General features: G+C 45.2%; 1 protein-coding gene across 4 annotated transcripts; it reads left to right on the plus strand.

Annotated features, from left to right (window-relative positions):
- The first annotated feature begins 280 nt into the window (after positions 1-280).
- KBTBD11 (kelch repeat and BTB domain containing 11) lies at positions 281-20,363 on the plus strand. 4 transcript variants are annotated; one of them, XM_086745168.1, is made up of 4 exons: positions 281-403; positions 1,219-1,276; positions 14,188-14,307; positions 14,781-20,363. In XM_086745168.1, exon 4 carries the CDS (start codon positions 14,856-14,858, stop codon positions 16,626-16,628), a length of 1,773 nt encoding a protein of 590 aa, XP_086601294.1. In that variant the 5' UTR covers positions 281-403; positions 1,219-1,276; positions 14,188-14,307; positions 14,781-14,855; the 3' UTR covers positions 16,629-20,363. The 4 variants fall into 4 exon arrangements, with proteins under 4 accessions (XP_086601294.1, XP_086601296.1, XP_086601295.1 ...); XM_086745169.1 differs by lacking the exon at positions 281-403 and adding an exon at positions 525-647; XM_086745170.1 differs by lacking the exon at positions 1,219-1,276 and having other exon boundaries at positions 325-403.
- The last annotated feature ends 470 nt before the right edge of the window (positions 20,364-20,833 follow it).

Raw genomic sequence — 20,833 nt, forward strand, 5'->3', positions numbered from 1 at the left:
GCCCCCCGCCTCGTTGATCCCCGTCCGGCTGCAAACCCTCCCCGCCGCCTCCCGCAGCGAGCCCGGCCGGTGCCGCCCGGTGCCCCGGCCAAGGCGCAGGCCACGCCGTCCCCGGGCTCCAGCCTGCGGGCTCCACGCAGGAATCCGTTCCGGCCAGCGCCCGCGGCACCGAACCCACCCCACCGGCCCCGCCTCACGCCGGTTACCTCAGGGACGGCTCCCCTCTACCCGCCCCAACTCGGCCCCGCCCGGAGGTGCGGACCCGCCGTTTCCCCCGCCCGGCGCTGCCAGGCGGGAGTTTCCCCTCAGCGCGGGCAGGTGGGAGCCGAAGCGGGGACACAAGGCCCAGAGCGGCCTCGCCGCTTCCCGCCTCCGCAGCTGCCCCTGCCCGGGAGAGCAACAGGTCGGTGCCTCCCCCCCCTCAGTGCTTCAGGCGAACAAAAGGGGCTGAGCGCAGCCCCCTCCGCCAGCCCGGCCCCCCGCGCTTCAGCCATTTGCGTCGCTTGGCATCGCCTCCCTCCTCCTCCCGCTTCATCCTTCCCGGCTTCCCCCCGCCGCCTCCCGCTCCGGTGGGCGAGGCGAGGCGGCGGGAGCTTCCCCTTGCCTCCCAGAGCGGTTGCGGGATTTGGGCAGGCCGTCGCCGAAAGGTAAGACCCTCGCCCGGCTGATGTGGGGAGAGCGGAGAGGCAGGGCGGCGGCGGGAGGGGGGAGCTGCCCGCCCCCTCTCCTGGCCCGCCGCCGTGGAGCCTCCGAGGTGCATCGGTACCGGTATCTGTGGATATTTGAGGTAAAAACCGCGACGCGGAGCCACGGTAGGCGTGTGTGTGTGTATGTTGACTCCCGTCAGGTTTAACGGTGCTTTTCTCTTCCCCCAGCCCCCCTACCCGACCCCCTTAATCCACCTCTCCCGGGCGGGAGGGAGGCCGGGTATATCCCCATATCCCTTCCCCATACGTCGCAGAGGAGCCAAACCCGATGCCTGCGTCATTTATTTGCCTATTTGCTTATTTATTTATTTTATTTATTTATTTTATCCCGCTGACCTATTAAAAAAAAAATCTAAATGCCCCTTTACACCGCCGTTCAGGGACGCGTTAACAGCAAGCAGATTGCTTCCCGCTATAAATTCTTCTTCACGGCCTGCTTCCCCATCCCACTTCAGTACACGAGTGGTGTGAGCCCCCAAATCGGGTGTTATGCACACGATTTTTTTTGCAGGGTGGAAGGTCGCGGTGCCTGAAGAAAAGTCCTGCTGAATTGCGTTTGTCTGAAGCCGGTAGGTTTTTCTGTCTGGCCCTTTAGAGGGATAAAAAGCCAGCTCCCAAACCCAAACTTACACATAGCGCAGAAAATGGTACTATTAAATCCTATAGCCAAGTTTTTGCACCCTTCAGGGGAAAAAAAAAAAAAAACCCTCTAGAAGGAATATTCTGTAAAGCTTTTCCACAGCAACTAAATTGGACAATAGAAAACTAGACAAAAAACTAGAAAACAGTAGGGCAATAAAAAAATAGAATGGCAATAAAATAGAACAATCCTTTTATATGGTGTGAGATGCTAAAGAGCTCCTCCGTTTTTCAGAGACTTAACCATCTGTCTCCCAAAATGGAATTAAATTGAATGTTTATGGAAAATAGTAATTAAATTGTCACTAGTATTGGCAAAGCAGTATTTGCTCCTCGGTTTAACTCTCTGGCCCATCCTGCCTGTTTGGCATCCTCCTCTTCCCAGGGCCCATCACACAGCATTTATTCACTCTTTAATTAGGACATCCAGTGCATGCCAATGGGATCCTCCGGTCATCCACTGCTAATGGCACTGTCTGATGAGAACCTTCCAAAGAGCCAGGACTGGTCCCTTGCCTGCCCCAGCTCCCTCCAGCTCCGCAGGGACTCACTCCACTCTGAGGAGCTGGAGTTTGTGGGACTGTGCCTTGATAATATCAAAAGACTGAAATCCGTAACAGCTTCCTTTCTTCTAGGTCTGCTTTGCTTGCATCGCCTTTCAGTGTAACAAATAGTCCAAATAGGTGGACAGATTTGAAATGTCAATAAATATTAGAGCACCATAATTTGGCAGGAACATTCAATGAAAGCCATTAACTGGCTTTACTATAGTAAAGCAGGATTAGAGTATTTAGGGCTGGCCTGGGTTACCGTAGAGACGGTGATGTGGTTAGCTGACTGGATCCAGATCCTACTTACGGGGAGTTTCGGCATCCTGTAGTATCCTGTTGCAAGAGGATATAAGGGGCAGCTGGCTGCTAAAGAAGGGTATAATAAAACATGAAAGGAAATCCTGCAATTTCTTTTAAAGTAGAATTAAACTATTTTTTTTCCTTGTCTTATGAGATCCTGTATGGATTTTGCAGGGATTTTGCTCTTTATCCCTACTGAGATTCTGCAGCACTGCAGTTAGGAGGCCATCTCTTTCCCATGAAGAGAAACTGAGAAGTCATTTTATACCACTTCACATCCTTGGAAATACCCATTTAAAAAATGAGCTCATTTTCATTGTGTCTGATCTCATTAGCCTTCTTGGAACATGACATTTTTATGTCTCCTGTTTTACTTTTCAATGGAATTGTCATCATCCGTTCTTTCTGCTTCGTTTTTGGTCTCGGTGTTGTTTTGTGAGAGAACAGGCATGATTAGTTCCTTTCTCTGATGAATAATTACTTTATAGCAGTTCAGGATTAAACAGCCAGTTTAACCTGATCTGTGACTGAGCTGTCGCTGAGCGGGAAGGGACCCTGCTCCTTCCCTAGCCTGGGCCATACGTTCCTGCCTGCTTCCTTGTGCCAGCGCTGGTAACCACGTGACAATACAGTGAATGGAGAGAGATTTTTGCCTTCCTCCTGCAGTTAACTAAGCAAGCACTCAGTTTACATATGCAGATATTGGCTTTGCAAACAGGGCTAGTTCTGCGACCAGGACACTTAAATCTCTACAGGATCGGGCCCATACATGCTGTATTTTCCTTAGACAGTGTTGATAATTCTGTAGCCTTTTCTCTGCCTTCGTCCTAAAATGCTCCTTGGATGCTAACCGGCAGTTCTGGCTTGGAAAGAATTACAGGACTGGGTCAGTGTTGTCTATGGGTGATGGAGTGTTAATGCAAAAATGAGTGGCTAGGTGCTTGTTTCTGCGCTGCACATTTGGTACTTTCCTATACCTCATCAGTGAGGATGGCAGGAATTAATGATCAGTTAAGTCAGTTTATTTAATGCAAAACAAACTGAAAAAAAAATCTCTGAGTTCTACAGATTTTGCACTGTGCGTCAGAGGGAGAAGAAAGATGTGTCATGTAAATGCTTTTCAGGTGCAATGCTTCATGAGCTGCCTCTGCCATTAGCCTCTGGCTAAAACAGATGGGTTGACAGCCTTTTTTTTATTTCACTCGGAAACATGCCAGAAGCCACAACCTTTCCATACAAACCCACATAAGTTGGACAAGCAGCTTCCATGCTGTTATGTTGTCTGTCACAACACGATTTGCCTTAATTAATAGTATTGAAGTTATTTTACACATACACATTCACGGATTAGCATAAGCTGTTTGTTGTTTTTCTGGACACTGATTCCTCTAGGAGTGTTTAAGGAGCAGAGCAAGCTTTGCATGTGGATCTCTAGCTGCTGGAAGGCTCCTGGACTTCTGAATCATTTTAGACTATCAACGTATCAGAGATCTGCAGTAATTTTTGTTATTTTTTCTTGGAAGCAGTTCTGCTTTCCTCTCTCCCTCTCTTGTAAGTAGATTGGAAGAACAGGCTGTAAGCTCTGTAGATGAACTATTATTTCTATGACCCACATTTTAAAGTGTTAGATGGTAAGAACCAAAAGCCAAGCCTTTAGTACAGGAATGGCATGTGAACAACAAACATTCTGATTCCGTCAGTCAAAGACAAATCTCTTCATGGGATAGCTCTCCTTTTATTCTGTAGCTTTCTTTCATCTCTCCATTACTGCAACTTCCCGCATTGCCTCGGTTCAAAAAAAGCTACCGTACATGTTTGTGTGTACAGTGTAGGAAATCCAGATGCTCCTGAAGTTAATGGGATGGGATTTAAAGTGATGTCAGACCCTGGCCATATCAAAAAGCCCTGCGAAACTCAGGTGGAAGTTTCTAGCTGCAGGCCTTGTCTGTCCAAAGCCATGGAAGTGGGCAGTACACAGACAACATATTTCTTGTTGAATAACAACTGATAATAGAGTGCTGGAGGAGTTTGGTTTTCACAGCAGATGCAGAAACAGTAAAGTAAGTGTCATTTGAGTGTATTGCTATGTGAGCTTTGGAGTTAGCCAGTGCCACGAGTCCCAAGAAGTTTTACGCTGTGATATAGGAAAAGGAGGGAAAGGACTGTTCCTGTGTGTTCCTGTGATAAAATTCACTGGTGCTACTTCTCATCAGTCAGGATGAGGTCTGTACCACTCATCCTCTCTGGCAGAAGACCAGAAGGCTTGTATGATGGCGAGTAGAGTTGCAAGAATCTATTAGATTGTTAGCCCAATGCCTGAACAGTATCCCTGCCAAGACATCTTGCAGCCTTACGGGGAAATAAATACTTCTATTGCATCCCCAAAATCGGGCAACTTTTCAGCGTACGGTGTCTGAAAAGCCTCAATATCTGCTTTGAGGAGATGTTGTTAATATGTATCTAAAATCTGTCCCTAGTCAGAAGCAACCAAACTTTAGAGTTATGAGTGAAATATCAAAATCTCAAAATGGTCAACAAACACAAACCAGGGCCCTTGAATCTGTGCTTCTTCTCACACTTCCCAAATCATAACCGTAAACCCAAAAACCTCTCTTCCTCACATCCTGATCTGAAGGTCTTACTTCTTACTCCATGTCCTGACTCTGTTCAGCTCTGCCCAGATTTCTACCTAAGAAATGCAAGAATAGCACTGTGACTGTCACACATCATGCAAGTTTAACTGCATGCATTAACAAGGCTTTATGCTGTAGCACTTGAAAAGGACATGATTGAATCATTGGTTCGTCAGCCATACTACAATCCTTACTTCTCCTCTGTGTCAGGAGGGACAAAAGCAGATGGGACAGTCCTGAGGAAGCTGTGATCATCATCACCCTTCATGACTATGCTTCCAGTTTGTATGTCTCTTCAGAAAGAGCATGGATCATTTTGGGAAGACAGAATGCTGCCAAGTCAGGAGATATAAAAGTGTAGAAGATAAAAAAGCAAAGTCCAAAGTGAAAAGCAGCATGCATATTTCTTCAGGGTGTCCAAGATGATCCATTTGATACCTGATTTTCCATCAAGGTCATTGGCCAAAACAGAGAAACCATATAGATGTGAGGTGAATGATTTGAGCAGAACAATGCTTTGACCTAATTCAGCCAGAAGTTATTGGCTTGGTACAGGAGTAAAATTCTTTGGCCTGTTCTTGCAGTAATAAGATTAGATAACCAGGCAGTCTTTTCTGTCCCTCAGATTCAGGCATCTTAACTGTTGCCTATCTGTCCCATTAAATTGAAAACAAAAATACTGTGAGAGATATTGAATTGCTTGCACTAAATAATAAATGCAAAAGTTGAGTACAGTCAGAGAAATCAGTGGAGCCAGAAAGCCTTTGCCTGAACACCCAGGCTCAGCATATGAAATTCACATTATAGTAAAAAAATGTTATGCATCCAACGGAGAAAGTGTCAGGCCATGGAAATAAGAGTATTTAAATAGAAACCTATTTTATTTCTGTCTTGGAATGGCCAGTGATTCTTACCTTCTAGTAATGTAAACAGCATGTGTTGCACTCAATTTTCTCTTCTTCCTCTCTTCAGTTGGATGACCACATGGAGGAGCCTCGTATTTTCTTAAGCCCTCAGTTACATGGTTGCTTCTAAAAGCATTCCCATTGCTTGGTGAAATCTGTGCTGACAGCCTGCAGGTATTTCTGATAGTAAAGTCTCACCACAAAAGTACCTATGACTCTAGCATATGTTTCTACTTCGAGATCAGCAAAAGTTTTTTTTGAGTCCTAGCACCAGCAGTGATGGCTTGGATATCCAGGCAGTGTAACTGAGCCCTGCCCCACCAAAGGCAATGGGAGGAAGTACAGAAAGTTCCCTTTTGTCAGGGAACAGAACCCAGGATTCTTCTTTCTCTTCTTCACTAACATTTTTTTATTGTTTCTGTAAAAAGTAATACAGTTTTAGTCTGAAGGAGAGTAACCCTCCTCTTATAGTCTTGGTGGTTTGAGTGCACTCAGTTGACATTTGGGGGTTTTAATCTTGTCAGATCAAAGGAAGGAACAGTGGCAAGATTCGCATGGGGGTTGGTCAGAGCTCTAACCATTGCAGAGAAAGGCAAAGTGGCAGCAAGAGTCAGTACACCTAGCTTTTAAAATAATTCAGGTTTATTTTGGAGAGGATTCTGGGCTAAGGCACACAAAACAAGAGCTAACGTCTCCTGATGCCACAGGTTAAGCACTTCATCACTATAGTCTTTGATACTTTTCTACTGGCTAGCCCTTGGTAGCTCTCATATGCTGTTTTTTGAGGATCCTACTCAATTGGCATCTAACTGTACCCATCGGTACAGAATCTGTCCATATATTCCAGATTCCATTCCAGGAGCTGGTTACAGGTAGATCAGCAGTATTGTACAGACACACAACATCCATCCCTGCCCTTGCAGGAGAACTGGGAGGTGCATCCCACCCACAGATCTGTTCTGTGTAGGAATATGGCCTTAGGCCTGCCCCATGGCTCTCTACCTTGGCCTGGTTTTCATAAAACAATAAATAAAAGAAGTCAGACTCGTATGAGTCACCTAATAGTTCACAGTTTTAAGCCCAAGAGCAAACTCTACCTGCAGCACGTTTGCCATGGCAGAGAGAAGTCTGTGCAAGCCAATTCTTTTCCTCCTTTCAGATTAGGGCTGTCATGCTGGAGTTTTATTCACTATCTGATCTGGCTGTCTTAGGTCTTATCTCTCTGTTGCATTGCCATCTGCCAGATAATACTGCCCTCAAAGTCAGCCTTTGCCATGTTTAGCATTGCGGGGTGTATTTCTGTCTTTGAATCCAGTCCAAAGTCTGTGTAGAGATGATGTCTACAGAAAGCTGGAACTATTTTCTAAATCTAACTAGATGTAGAGTAATTTTTAGCTGTGGCTAGAGTTTGAAACCTTAAGTTTGGAAAAGTATCTGGGTAAATAAACAATATATGATCTCCAAAAATGAGAGGGGTGCCGTTCACCATGGATCTGAAGGACCTCTGCCCCTCTAAGCATTGCTTACCTAATTTGTAAAGAAATCAATGAGCCTGTTCAGTCTTTAAAAGTGGGGTTTTTTTTTTCCCCTTAAGTACCTGATTCAGAGTTTGTGTGGAAAAAGAAGTGTTTTCATTATTCTCTCCTCTCCTTTTACTTTCTTTTCCTAGGCATTAGTCTTGGAAGAATGGGACTTTGTTTGCTTTCCTTTGAAGTCTATTGTTACTTCTCAGGCTTTGTCTTCCTCAAGCACAATGGTGACATACTTTGGCAGATTTCTAGTGCTTTGAGCTCTTTAATCTGTATGTCCTTTCCATAATTATATTAAAAGCAAAATCCAGTTTTATGTTAAGCGAGGAATTTCATTTCCTCCAAATATATTGGTCTATCTTCTGTATTAAATGCAACACATAGCAGGTGAGTTGCAAGAATACAGTACACTCATGAGGATCAAATGCTCTTCTGGAATGCAAAACCAAGCCTGACACTTATTTTCAAAAATGTATCTGAAGAAATCTGCTGGTTTGCTTGACTTGGCTTCTCAGTGGATATTCTTCTCCTCCTGTTTTAATATCAACATTGCCAAAGTGTTCTCGGAGACTTTGAACATATCTGCAATTATTTATTTGTTGACAACACAGTTTAATGCTGAAAAGCGTTTCTGCAATCAGCATTACAGCAGTTAGCCCCATAACACTCAAACGAGGCTTTTAATCATCAAAGCTGATGCTTTGCCTGCTGTCAGTACTCCTGGTGCTTGACAATTTCCAGAATTTAAAGTCAGAAAGGATCACTAGATCAGCTACTCTTCTCCTGTCAAATTTGCTTCCCCCTGGACTCCCAAGTGCCCTTTAGTAAGGCACACACTCCTGATCTCCTTCATCACACCAGGATAAGGGGCTTCCCATGTCAGATCAAATGTCTACCTAGCCCAGCATCCTGCCTCCCACATGGACCATGATTCAGTATTGAAAGAAGCGTGTAGCAGGATACAAATGTGTATTTCCCCATAGGATACTACTTTATATTTGAATATTAACACCCTGACCATTTTTCAACTCAGGATCCTCCTAAGCTGGATGCAGTTTTAGTGTTTAGTATGTATTTGGTCACCTTCACCAGATTTCCCTTCCTTGAGCTTGTTCCTCACTCTCCCCATCAATTCATGTAAACTTTCGTTATCCACAATATGCTGTGGTAGTCTTCCCCGCCTCCGGTAGTGTAAATATTTTGCTTTGTTTATGCTTCTATCCCTTGCTTTGTTTAGGGCTTTCTCCACCAGGCTGAGAAGGCCATCACTGTGCAGAATTTTCATGTGCCTACACTTGTGCACAGTCATCAAGTCACAGAGCAAACATACCAAGCCCTGAAGAAGTGTCAGAACTGCATTTCTTGGGCTGACTAAGGCTTGCCCTACCTGTTCTCCAAGCTACTAGCACAAGCCACCTTCTGTCCAAAGCCATGGAAGTGAGGGGAAGCCTAAGCTAGGTATCACCTTTTTTCTTGGGAGTTGGCTTGATACTGGCATATGCTGTGTGGAGACAGAGTCATCTCGTGTCTGGTGGCAGAGTGCTGTTGTGAGTTTCTCACTGAGGTGTTTTTCTATAGCTCTTAAATAATTTGGTACTTTTCTTTGTCCTCCCAGATTTTTAAATACTACTTTCAAAATGTAAAGCCTGGAACGTACATGCATCCATCCATCTATCCATCATGTTCCATTGCAAACCTCCTAATGCTCTAGATGAAAAGTAACCTTTTCCCTGCTGTTACTCCTTATTTTCCAGTATATTCATTCAAGGACTGCATTCATGCTTTCAGCTGTGGCACTACACTAGTATGTTACATACAGCTGTTCATCCAATGTAGTGTTAGCTGTGGCGAGATATGATGAAAGTAACCAAACTTCAGTTTAACCACATGCTCTCACCTTATGTCTAGAACTGTAACTGTGAGGCCATTTCTAGAACTAGCAGCAACTCAACAAAAAGTTCTGTTACATTCAGAGTGGTATTGCCACGTGATTATCTCCTGATCTGTAGTGCATTAGAGATAAAGATATCACATCAGCCCTGGAGTTTTCCCCAAAGGTATTGTAATCACTCAAAACCTTGTTTCTGACTGTTCTTTTTTTTGGTTAGACTTTCTTTATTCTAAGAGATATTGGAAAGGACTTGCACTTAACCTTCGCTAGATTTTGCCTTTGTGGGAGTGTTATTTCCTTTTTGGTGTGAGAACTCCTGAGAGACACTGCTCCTCCCTAACTACTTCTGAAGAGTCTAAACTGGAAGGAACTCAAAAAGATAAGTTTCCTTTTTAGAGAATGTTTGTCTCTATGAGTATCACTGTTAGGAAGCCTTTTCTCTGGTCATAACAACCATTTAGAACTTGTATATTTTTAGTTTAGATTTGCTAGCTATAATACCGATTTTGTCAGGATTTTGATAATATTTTTTTAATGACTTACTTCCTCTCTGTCTTCCCCCCATACCCAGACACACACAGCCTTTTCTTCCTCTGAGTTCCTTATGACGAACTGCTGCCCACATGTTTCTTGTGTGGTCTGTAATCATCATCTGCATTTCTTAAATGTTTATTTTTCATTATGGTTGTATGAAAATTTTGCAGTTATGAAATGAAAACATTCATACCTCCATTACATGTTGCGAGAAAATTACAGCACCTTGAGAGGTCACAAGGAAGCTGCATAGGCAGCTTAAGCACGGATGCAATATTACAGAAGTCATACATCCAGTAGGCAGGGCAAGTCACTAGGGCTGCATTGTAACTCCAGTTTTGAGCACTCCTCATTTTTAAAAAGGGGAAAAAAAAGATGTATTCTTCCTGCATTTTTTCTTGAGGTGGGCCATTGAAAGACAATTCTTTTTTTTTCTTACAAGCAGGAAGTTATCAAGCAGTTAAGATCTAGAGTTTAAATCTGTAATAGGACACAAGATTTCAAGTGCTGCAAGCCCTTTCAGAAAAGAGGCATCTCTATTTATGCTCCAGATGTTTTCCGCAGCTGGGAATAGACCATTTTTAACCCAAATTTCACAGATCTGCTCAGTAAGCAGGAGAATAACAGACCATTTTTATAAATACACAAACCTCTCTACACTTGACTCTGCCCTCCAGAAGATTTTGCCTTCTCCTGGGCTGAGCTGGATGTCTTCACTCTGTAAAATAGTACTGGCCAGCTCTACTTTTAACAGTCATGTTTTAGTTTTTAAAACAAACACAAGGGATATTTTCTCTCTTTTGATGATCCTGCCTCTTTGGACTCCATAATAATCTCAATCGGATGACGCCTCTGTCCTGAGGGAATTCTCTGCTGGGGTAAAAGTTGGCAGTACAAGTTTTCACAAAAGCGTTTCCTGGACTAAGGTGGAGCAGAACGGCATTCTGTCAGTTCTGAACTGGTGTGGTGTCTCTTGGGGAGGATAGCCTGCTTATGTAAATTAGAGTTGCTTATGATAGGGAAAGCACTGCTTTTATTTACCCTGGGACTGAGTCAAAGCAGTTTCCATTTGTGAACTGGCAAGCAGTAAGCCAATTCCTCCCACATGTGCATATTCCCCGGAGAAAGTGGGTTTTGCTAGAGGACGGGGTTTGGGTCAAAGGTTGTTGGCACTGCACAAAAAAAATAAAGAGAGGACAATGAAAAGCAAGCATTTAATTGGATTTTATCAGAAGAACTGCCAAATGAATACAGTGCCAGGAAACTTTACCTGCAGCTCTTCATTACAGTTTCTCTGTCAGCAAAAGCTGCACCTTCTTATCTGTGCTGTTACTTGAGCAACGTCTCACAGCGTCTGAGGTTGGGGGCACACATCCAGGATATTGTAAATGTGTCATTGCCAAGTCTGTAAATACAGTTCATGTTTGTTGGCAGTTCCTCTGTCCATTAACATTACATCATCCCTAGACCAAACCCATGATAATGAAAACAGTTTCAGTCCAAGTAATTCAGCTTCTGACTTAAAAGTCCCCAGTATAAAAGGTGACATCAGCCCACAGATGTCATGTACTCTAAACAGCTTGCTTCCTTTTCCAGTGCCTATCCTGTTTGCGAGTTTTGAAAAAAAGTGCTAAAACCAAGTTTGTTTTAAGCCAAATGAGATCGCTAGGAGCTCAGATCCTTTTGAATCAGCACAGCTATCAAGTATCTTCTGCGATTCTGTAATTTTTGAGTGTTCTGCATCACCAGAACAGCAATAGAACTCTTTGATCTCTAAATATGAAAAGCATGAAGGAGGAGTTCAGTATTGTATTTCCATCAGCCCCTCTCAGCTTCTTCCTGTTTTATACTAAATCCATGACCTTTTAACTCGGATCAGTCATGTTGCTCAATAATGGGAAGGTTCCACAACTTCTCTGAGTTGTTTTTTCAGCTTCATCTTTATGTAATTCCTATACTTTGTTTTCAGCTAGACAAAGGTGCTGAGATTGTTTGAGCAGTCATTGCTCTGTCACTGACAGAGCCCTCCAACCCCTCCTTTAGCTTTTCTAAGTCTTCAGCTTCCCTGTAGAGCCTAAATTGCATGTGATACGTTGATTCAGGTCCTCCTCGTGCTCAGAATGTATTTCAACGTATTCTTGGCAGTTAGCTTTAAATACACCAGAAGACAATTTTATTCAGAGTTCTGCTGAATGACCATCAGTCCTTCTTCCTCCTTGTGATTCCTCAAGAGGATGTTAACACAGGTATTTGTTAGGACTATGGTGGGTGGCAGCTTCTTTCTCAATGACATTTCAGTGTCAAGTTAAACTTCTAAGCCAAACAGACATCTGAGTATGGGAAAAGGTATGACTACTGTGCTTGAGGAGGCTCTCACCCTTTTTATTTTCATTACTCAAAGCTGAAAAGATCACTTTTTTCAGATGCTGTTTTTAACAACTTTGAATATTTTAATTGGTGATTTTCCTTCGAGACGTGATGCAGGAAATACATTTCACCATATGGAGATATTGATATTACAGTCACTGTTTTTGACGCCTCACATTTAGTCACATACACTTTTTATTTTTGGTAGCATTCTCTTTCATTCTTCTTTTATAGTTTCACTTGCAAAATCAAGCAGTAGACTGAGAGCTTGAAACTATCTGAAGCTACTCGTTCCTTCTTGTAGAGGGGGAACACAAATAGGAGGAGTTAGAAGTGGTCTCAGAAGTGAGGTGTGTCTGGACCCAGGAAAGATCATAATACTGAGAGCAATGGGGGAAAAGTATATTAGCACCCTTTGAATGCTCGTGACTGGGGAGGTCAAGCTATCCAGAATTGTAGCAAGACAGGGGTTGAATATCAGGGCACTCAGCCCAAGAAAGAGCAGAGGAGACACAAAATGTTTCAATTCTTTACTTATGTTACAAATGATATTATACTGGTAGCAATTTTCTTGATGTAACAGTACATCAAAGCTTGACACTCTAGTTGTTTTTCTAACCATTTGACCTTTATCATTTTGCCGGTGTCAGTTACAGTAGCTGCTCTCGAACAAAGCTAATCACCAGGGCTGTGGAAGGCCTGGAGCAGAAAGTAGATCAATCTCAATGTCTGCAGCATAATAAATCAGAGTAAGAAATGGTTACCTAGTGAATTCAGTACGGTGAAGACTCACTGGAAAACAAAATCACATTGACAGAGATGCCGCCCAGTTTAAGTTATTAATGAATCAACATATCTTCCACGGACACACTGAGTGTACACACAGACCCCTGCATTTCTCTTCGTCTAGTTAAAACTGCAGAAAAGTTAGTAAAGCCTAGCTTACTGAGTTTGGGTCTGGACCTCAGGAAAATTGCCACTAAGGCTATCCAAAGTTCATAAAAAGTCACAGGAAGTTGCTAAGTGCCAGATTTTTAAACACGCAGATGAGAAATACAAAGTTTGTGAAATCTATTCACTCTAGTAAGGAGTTTTCAAATGCTGTTGAAACTTTGTTATGGTCTCAAAAGCTCAAATAGCCAGAAATCAAGCCTCAGTATTGATTTACTGTCTAACTGAATGTTATCAAATGTAGTAGAAAGTCCTTCACAGGGCAAATGCACAAAATAAAAACCCGTAAGAGAAGACTGATGCTATCATGTACGTGAAGTTTGCTTGTGCAAGTATGGGCTTCTAGGTTCCCTGTCTGTGTCAGGAGTTTCCAGACAAGGTCAGCTACCAATTATGCTTTCATGAAAAAAGCATCAAAAAGTTATATTTTCCTAATATCGATTTAATAGGGTAGATAAATAATCTCTGCTGAAAGGAAGTCTCAAGGCATATTTTACATAGAAATGAGTGTTCCTTGAGGGCTGTGAAAAACTTGCCAACGGGGATTTTAATGGAAATTAATAACCTCCTTAAAAATAGAATCAGAGCTGCATATACTTATTAAATGAAGTTAAGTACATTTGGACAATTTTCATGTGTCATTCATCAAAACTCAAACCAAGCCTGGGAATTTCGTAGACAAACATAAGGCAAACAAACAACACTTTGTTAAATTCTGAAAACTACATTTCTGAAATGACAATACAACTGGGTGGTGATTGTGCTGACAGAGACTAACCCACTTACAGCCATGCCCTGTGGCCTGCTATTTTCCCAGAAGAAACTTCATGTTCTAATTATCTGTTACGATTTTTGCTCGCTTGTACTTATTATTAACAGAAGCCATAAAACTTTCAGACACAAACCAGTCCCTACGAGCTCTGATTTACATCTCGCTAATCCATTACAGCTGCATATGCTGCTACATACATTTCAGATTGCTTTTGTCATAACAACAACAAAAAAATCCTTCGGTGTGTTTTGTAAACAATTAGGATGTATTAGCATACTTCTGATCACTTTAGGGTACTGTAGATACCCTGTTAAAGGACATGTAACTCTAATAGTCCCAAACTTCTGAGTGGACTGAGAATACATCCATTTTAAAACTGATCAACTTTTTACGCTTTCTTTTAAACAGGAAGAGCAGCAATAACGAAGAAACCTTCTCGAAGGTCACTTGAAGGAAAACCTGGCTAGTGGGGAATCTCCTTCCAGAATAGATTGCAACCACGACCTTCTACTGAAATAGTTGCACAAGGTGAATAAAATTACGATAGTACTCCTAAGGATCTGCCATTAAAGGAGTTTTTGCTCATTGCCCAGCACAGCGTAGGGACCGCTTGTCATGAAAAGGATGCTGTGCGTGCAAACTACTTAAAATTTTTCATGCAGCAACAGGAAAACCAGAATTGCTTTTCAGGGTGTTGAGGTGCTCTTAGGGGCGACTCCCCGCTCCTACTCCCCAGAGGAAGAAGTCAGGTTTTTAGGGAGTAAGCTGTAGCGCAGTTAGTCCCGGGCAGCGGGAGGCGGCAGAGCCGCAGGACGGGTCCTCTGGGGAAAAGAGAAGCCCGGGTTTAGCCCCGGAAACCGGAGCTGGCCCCGCCTGCCAGAACGGCGGCTCTGAGCACGAAGCGGGAGGAGGCGGTGCGGGGGGACTGAGAGGCGGGAAGGCGGCAACGGGGAGCGGGGCCGGGCGGCGGAAAGCTGAGCCGCTTTCGCTCTCCCCCGCAGGTGATGGCCGTTGCGCTGCGGCCCACAGCCCCGGGCACCGCCGCGGCGCTCCGTCGCCGCAGGTAGCGCGGCTCCATGGAGGGCAGCGGCCCGGCGGAGGAGGAGGACAGCGGGGCCGAGCACCGGGCCCCGCCGCCGCCACCGCCGCCCACCCCCGCCGCCCCCTGCGGCTTCGGCTCCTCCCTCTGCTTCAGCGGCAGCGCTGCCGAGCCGCAGCCGCCCGCCGGCGGCGGCCGGGTGGTGGAGAGCCAGTGGGAGATCAACAACACCGCCTCCCCGCCGGAGGAGGAGGAGGAAGAGGAGGCGGTGGGGAGGCGGGAGCGGCCGGCCGAGGAGCCCGACCTGGTGATCGAGGTGTCGGGGCGTCGCATCCGAGCGCACAAGTCGGTGTTGGCGGCCAAGAGCGACTACTTTCGCGCCCGTGCCTCGCGGGACGTCCTGCGGGTGAAGGGGGTGAGCTACGGGGCCCTGCGGCTTCTCATCGACTACGTCTACACGGCTCGCATGGGCGAGGTGCGGCACGACAACCTGGCCGAGGTGGTGAGCGGCGCCCGTGTTCTGCAGATGCCCTGCGCCCTGCACTGCGCCGCCGAGGCCATGCGCGCCCAGCTCTGCCTCGACAACTGCTACCAGCTCCTCTGCCTGGCCAAGAAGCAGCGGCTGGCCGAGCTGCGGGAAGCCGCCTACCGCTTCATGAGCGACCACTACCTGGAGGTGCTGCGGGAGCCCGGCATCTACGGCCGCCTCACTGGCACCGAGCGGGACCTCATCCTGCAGCGGCGCATGGAGGCCGGCCGGCCCTGCTTGCTGGCAGCTGAGGTCAGCGATGCCTTTGAGCGACTGGGTGGCGGCAGCAGGCCACAGAGCCGCGAAAGCAGCCGGCCGCAGAGCCCCTCCTCCGTGGTGTCACTGGAGGAGAGCGGCTCCCTCATCCACTGCTACCAGGAGGCCAGCGGCGAGTGGAGGGTGCTGACGCATCTGCCCGAGGAGGCCAATGCCAAGGGCTGCGCCATGTGCGTCCTCCACAACTACCTCTTCCTGGCAGGGGGCATCGCGGCAGGGCCAGCAGGTGGTGAGCCCCGGGCCCGCCTCTCCGACAAGGTCTTTTGCTACAACCCCCTCACTGACACCTGGAGCCAGTTGCGGCCGCTGGGTCAACCCCGCTCGCAGCTCAAGCTGCTGGCCCTGGATGGCTACCTGTACGCTGTGGGGGGCGAGTGCCTCTTCACTGTGGAGAGGTACGACCCACGGGCTGACCGCTGGAGCCCTGTGGCGCCCCTGCCAAAGGGTGCCTTCGCCGTGGCTCACGAGGCCACCACCTGCAATGGGGAGATCTATGTGTCGGGGGGCTCCCTCTTCTACCGCCTGCTCAAGTATGACCCCAAGCGTGACGAGTGGCAGGAGTGCCCTTACAACAGCAGCCGCCGGCGCTCTACTGACATGGTGGCCTTCAAGAGCTTCATCTACCGCTTCGATGTGAGCAGCGGCCGCGGTGGGGAGCAGGGCCCAGGCGGTGGGACTGGTGGTGGCATCGAAGTTTTCCGATACAATACGATGGCCAAGCGCTGGAGCCAGTGCGCCAGCCTGCGGCCCAGCACCGGCCCCATCCAGCCCTTCCGCTGCGCCCCCTTGGGCAACACCATCTACTGCGTCAACCGGACTGGCACCCTCCGCTTCAGCCTAGCCCAGGACGGTGAGGTGGAAGCAGATGGCGGGCTCAAGGGCACCTTTGACGGGGAGCTTCTTAAAGCTCCCTTGGATGCCAAGGGCGTCCTCCTACCCTTCGTGCTCACCCTGCCTGAGAGACTGGACAAAGCAGGGGACCAGGAGGGCTCCCTCCCACTGTGACGTGGCCAGCCTGGCTCTGGCCTCCTGAGCGGGGGGAGCTGGGTTGCAGCTCTGGAGGATCCACAAACTCCACCCTACCCAGGGGACCCTCTCTGGCGTGTCTGCAGAGAGAAGGGACTCCCCCTTTTCTCCTTTCTGCTCTCGAGATGTCGAGCTGGAGCCACTTGGTTGTAACTCTTCTTGTGTTTGCTGTGCTTTGTGTGAAAAGCCGAGCACATGAAAGGAAAAGCTGCTATAAAGGATAATCTCTGGATTATGTTTGTGCCAATTTGCAATCTGAGAAAAACTTTTTTACACCCTTATTTCTAAAAAATTCCTGACAATGGTGTCATATTGGGACGTGGTTGCTAGAGTTGGTTGCATTTACACATAGTTGCAATCTGGGCTGGAGCCTTTCCTGCCATTTGTTTTCTTTCTCTCCGTGATAATACCAAGGGGTAAACACTGCTGGCAATGTAGTTCAGCTGCATTTGTTTTTATATTAAACCAACTATTTCCTATGTTAGAGAGGTATAGGAAGGTCATTTCCATCACAGCCTTTCATTTCTGGTGCAGTAGATGGTTTAAGGAAGACATGGCACTGTGTGGTCCCAGGAATTTCAGCCACAAGAAGTGATTTAACAGATACCAGACTTAAAAGTTTTAAGCATTGCAAATGTGTGCCACATGTTTGTATTTGGAGTACAAAAAAAAAAAAAAGGCAAGTAATCTTTTAAAAATGCGGCATATTATAGCAGATATGAAGTGCTGATATGTTCTTTGTTTGACAAAGGCAATGGTTTCTGTATGAAAAGACATCATTTTGTTATCTTTTTTTTTATCAGAGATTTTAAATTGTAACAAAAATGAACTGAAACTGTTCAGACTGCAACTGATGGACATGCCCATGTATGCCACTAGAGCTGGGGGAAATATTTTGTACTTCAACTACTCTTTAATTAACTGCAAGTCAAGGAAGATTAACCTAAACCAAATGTAAATTCTTTGAAACTGCAGACAGCTTAAATGTTTCACTGTATGTTCAGTATCCTGTGGCAAGAGGCTTTTCCAACTTAGTGCAAGACCATCAAAGGAGGATGTGGAAAATAGGAATGTGCTACACATGTTGGTTATGTTGTGCACTAGCATGATGTTATTTCCCTGTCCTTTGATTGAGAGACTGCTTTATTTATTTCGATCTAACGATCGCTGTAATCAATAAGTCCTCGTTAATTGCAGTATGTGCTGATGGGATTCTGAACCGCCTGAGAGTGCTGTCTGTGGAGCAGCATCCTAACGAGATGAAACCATACAAAGCTTCTTCCTGCCTGTGGGAAGTTGGAGCGTACTTTTTGCCATGTTACTCAGAACTGGAAAAATGTAAACTGTCTACGCAGACAGGCTATATTGAAAAGGGCACATGCATTTATTTTTTACATTTTGTATTAAAAAATTGATAGGCAAGGCAAATGTTTTAGCTTTACAGTAAATCACTAAGAAACCTTTTCTGGGAAGCAGAACCAATGTTTTTGCTATTGGCAATTCAGCCTGGAACCGGCATGGACTGTGGAAGTGAATTGTTTATACTCAAAGCTCTAGTGTAGATTCATATTTTAGAAAGACATAGGGACCTTACATCAAAGAAAGCAGATCTTTTTGTGTTTTATTAAGATGTTTCTGTTAAACAGGACATTAGTATTCTTATACATTATTGCTAGTTCCAAAGGAAGGCAGCAGGCTCTGTCCTAAGAGACACCATCTTCACAAGAGAGAATAGTGAAGTTTATAGGTATTTCTTTCCTTCATTCATGTTCTTTTTTTTACCTTCTCTCCATCTATCTTGCACAGGGTTTTAATGCAGCTGATCTGGTTAGCCATCCTGTAGAAAAAAAGTGGTCCAGTCCTAAAAGTTCTTAGCCAAGTGAGCCTGTTCCCTAGTGAGCTAATTAAAGCATCACCCAGGTAGGAGCTGTAGGCCTGCAGAGTGTGACGCTTATCTTAGTCTCAGTACAGGTGCAGTTTAATACCACAAATGGCATATTCATTAGCGATTCACAAAGAAATTGATTTTTTTTTTTTTTTTCACTGAGTGGTGGACTTAATTGTCAGACAAGAATCCTTGGAAATGTTGACTCTAAATTAAATTACAGCATTGTAGCTTGAGCAGGAAAGAAAAATTATGTTTGCCTTCAGCATCATTTTTATGTTAACTGTAGAAAGTGCATCAAGCTGTGTAGTGAAACACTTAGGTGCATACTTAAAGACAGAGGTGCTAGGCCAGATTGTGAATTAGCAGAGTCACCAGGAACACCCAAGGAAATGTCTGTTTTATCTTACAATACAATGTGAGTTCATAGCTCAGAATATTACGTAGTATAACTCTTATACTACAGCATAGTGCCGAATCCAGCCAGCTTTTGCATTCCTTTAATTAAGCATTAATTAAGCATTTTCATTCCTGCTAATGCATGGAAGTGCTTCTAAACAAGTTTTGGGAAGTCTCCATGATTTAAGCTGTGAAAATATGCCACAGACTTCCAGGAAAGAATGAAACAGATCCTTTCTTCCAATATTTGTTGCTATACAGCATGAAAAACTGTATTTGAACATAATCTTTACAGTAATAAGCATTCTACAAGCCTGCAGTGGTTTGTATTTTTGCTAGCTCCTGTTGTTAGAGAAGACTGAATCAAGTGCTCACCCGCTTTCACTGTTTACACAGTGTAAATGAGGGCAGAGTCTGGTCTTCATTAGTAGCTGTCCGTCAAACCTGTTTCCTTTGTGCACTCTTTGCATAATCACAGTCTGATGATTGACAACAGAGGCATGTTTCTAACCAGATTTCCTACTCTGTGGCCTCCGTTTCCTTCCTGGTAGAGGAGGGAGGAACAACTCTCCCTTGCTGAGAGTTGTTCCCCAGTTATATCTCCAGTTATATCTCCAGCGTATCCAAAATACCCCACCGAACTTGGGTACTAAAACCAGAATTTAGGTAGTTTTCAGGCATTTGAGGACCAAAATTGTCATCCCAGGACTCTCCAGTTTAACTTAAACTGAGCATCCACTGGAGGTGCTGAGCAGTTCCCCTCCACCCATTCAGAACTGCTCACCTCTGAGCAGTTACGCACCCACCTAGCTACTGCCTCAACTCCTTTGACACTAGATGATGGGGTACCCAGAAGTCACTGGTGTAATATGGTTCTATGGTACAAACTGAAGGGCTGGGCCACCCTCAAATTGTGTTTGCATATGTTTTGCTTTTAAAACAGAGCTATTTTATCTCATAGCCTGAAGGCTACTGTATTTGCATGGGAACATGGAGATACGTGCTTGCTTTCTTAGCCTGCAAGGGTGCAATCCACATCTCCCACCACCCCACTGGCAATGGATTGAAGGACCTCTTGGAGCTAATCCCTGACTCTATGTATTTGTGCATTTTGTATTGTGCATTAATTGGCTAAAAATCTCAGAAATGATCCAGAAATGATCACTCATCCTCACTGAATGATCTGAGACTAGCTGGAGAGACACAGTCCTCTCTGCTGTCTTTCTTCACTGTGAATCTCTGTCCCCTTCTCCCACTTTTAATAGGATGTGCAGGGGAATTTTTCTGCTTCCTCCTCCCTAGAGTACTCCTGTTTTCAGGGTCATCTGTAAGAGGACCTAGGCTTGAGTCCCCTTACTGAGTAAGGACTGGACTCAGGCGTCCTACTTCATGGATGTGTGTTCTCAAACCTAGATGACTATTTAGAAGAAGAGTATCGGGACCATCTCCTACAGCTTTCAGGAATGAACCTCATGCAGATCCTCCAAAAGAACACCTAGTCTCCTGCACGCTGAGTTCTGGGTGGATTCCAGGCTCCAGCTCCTGGATGGGTAACTCTGGACACATTTAGTACATGTTGGTGCAATTGGGCAAGTTTTCTTCTGTGGAAGACTCTTCCACATGGGCTCTGTATTTTGGGTTGCCAGTCTAAGGTGAGGGACTCCACACACTGTACTGGGAGGCCAAGCAGGAAATTTGGGTTCTTCTCAGGGCTGATGCCTTGGTAAAGAGGCATTGCAGTGCCTAACATGGAAATGCCGAAAGCTGCCATTGCATCTAAAACAAAATCCCTGCTTCGATAAAGAAACAAGCCTTCTTGACAAATGCTAGTAACAGATGGAACTTTACTATTTCCGTCTATTAACAGGTTCCGTAAAAAATCTTATTTGCAGCATTTGTA

Source organism: Chlamydotis macqueenii, chromosome 3 (assembly GCF_036417535.1).
Source record: "Chlamydotis macqueenii isolate bChlMac1 chromosome 3, bChlMac1.mat, whole genome shotgun sequence".
Classification (NCBI taxonomy): Eukaryota; Metazoa; Chordata; class Aves; order Otidiformes; family Otididae; genus Chlamydotis; species Chlamydotis macqueenii.

Excerpts from the sequence above, each read along its gene's own strand:
- KBTBD11 (XM_086745168.1), top strand. The coding sequence starts at position 14,856 with ATGGAGGGCAGCGGCCCGGCGGAGGAGGAGGACAGCGGGGCCGAGCAC.